The sequence below is a fragment of the Cynoglossus semilaevis genome, chromosome 11 (assembly GCF_000523025.1).
Source record: "Cynoglossus semilaevis isolate Cse_v1.0 chromosome 11, Cse_v1.0, whole genome shotgun sequence".
Lineage (NCBI taxonomy): Eukaryota > Metazoa > Chordata > Actinopteri > Pleuronectiformes > Cynoglossidae > Cynoglossus > Cynoglossus semilaevis.
The window spans coordinates 1,234,870-1,235,737 of NC_024317.1; the positions used below are offsets into that span (position 1 = coordinate 1,234,870).

Below are 868 nucleotides of genomic sequence, written 5' to 3' on the forward strand. Positions count from 1 at the left end.
CCTCTTCTGCTAACAGTGTACTACAGTGTACTGCAGTGTACTGCAGTGTACTACAGTGTACTACAGTGTACTGCAGTACTGAGCTGTGGTCCAGCCTCGTACAGTGACAGCCAATCAGGTTTCAGGGAGTATGTTCCAGGGTTAGGGTTTGAGCTGTTTCCTTCTCCGACCAATCACAGCAGAGTATTTACACCACACCTGCTGCACTGCCCCCTGCAGGGATGAAGGCTTCGTGGAGCAGACCCTCGCTCTCGGAGACGCCGAGGCCTTGGAGGTCCTTGGAGACGTGTGGAGCAGCCTGGAGCTGGTGGAGGGTGGGGGCCGACGTCCGTCCTCCTGGGGGGGCTGCGTGACCTGGGCCCGCCGCCGGTGGGAGACTCACTACAACCACGACATCCAGCAGCTCCTGCACTGTTTCCCAGCCAACCAGGTAAACGTCACGTGACTGGAAAAAAAGAAGTCAGAAACTTGTAATTATATATTCGAACACAGCGGGGCGCTATTGCGCCTATTACAGTACAAATAAGACCTTGGTGTAAAAAATGAGTTAAAGTCTGAAGTGAGGGGAAAAAAAACTGAGTCCTGAAAAATTCTCCAGTTTTACTCAGTGGATGACGCAACAAAACCTCAGACGTGACCTTTAACCTTTTTTTCCTCGTTTTAAACCTGCGCTGATAAACATCTGTGCAGCAGCTGATCAGCTGTTAGGAACTGACTGAGGAACTGTTCCGTCTGTCGTTCCACTGGTTCCTGTTCCACTGACGACCGTTACCGTTACACCGCACTGTCGATGATGTCACTGTGATGATGTCACTGTGCATCACATGAGAACCACAGACTCTCGGAGGAACTACGATAGGGCAGCCCC

The 868-nt window shown here is 51.7% G+C and overlaps 1 protein-coding gene across 1 annotated transcript in view; it reads left to right on the top strand.

Annotated features, from left to right (window-relative positions):
• The window catches only part of LOC103385727 (ubiquitin-like modifier-activating enzyme 1), a 22,671-nt gene that overhangs the window by 7,368 nt on the left and 14,435 nt on the right, over positions 1–868 (top strand). Inside the window, 1 exon segment of the mRNA XM_025060038.1 lies at positions 220–430. Coding sequence (XP_024915806.1) covers positions 220–430 — 211 coding nt within the window.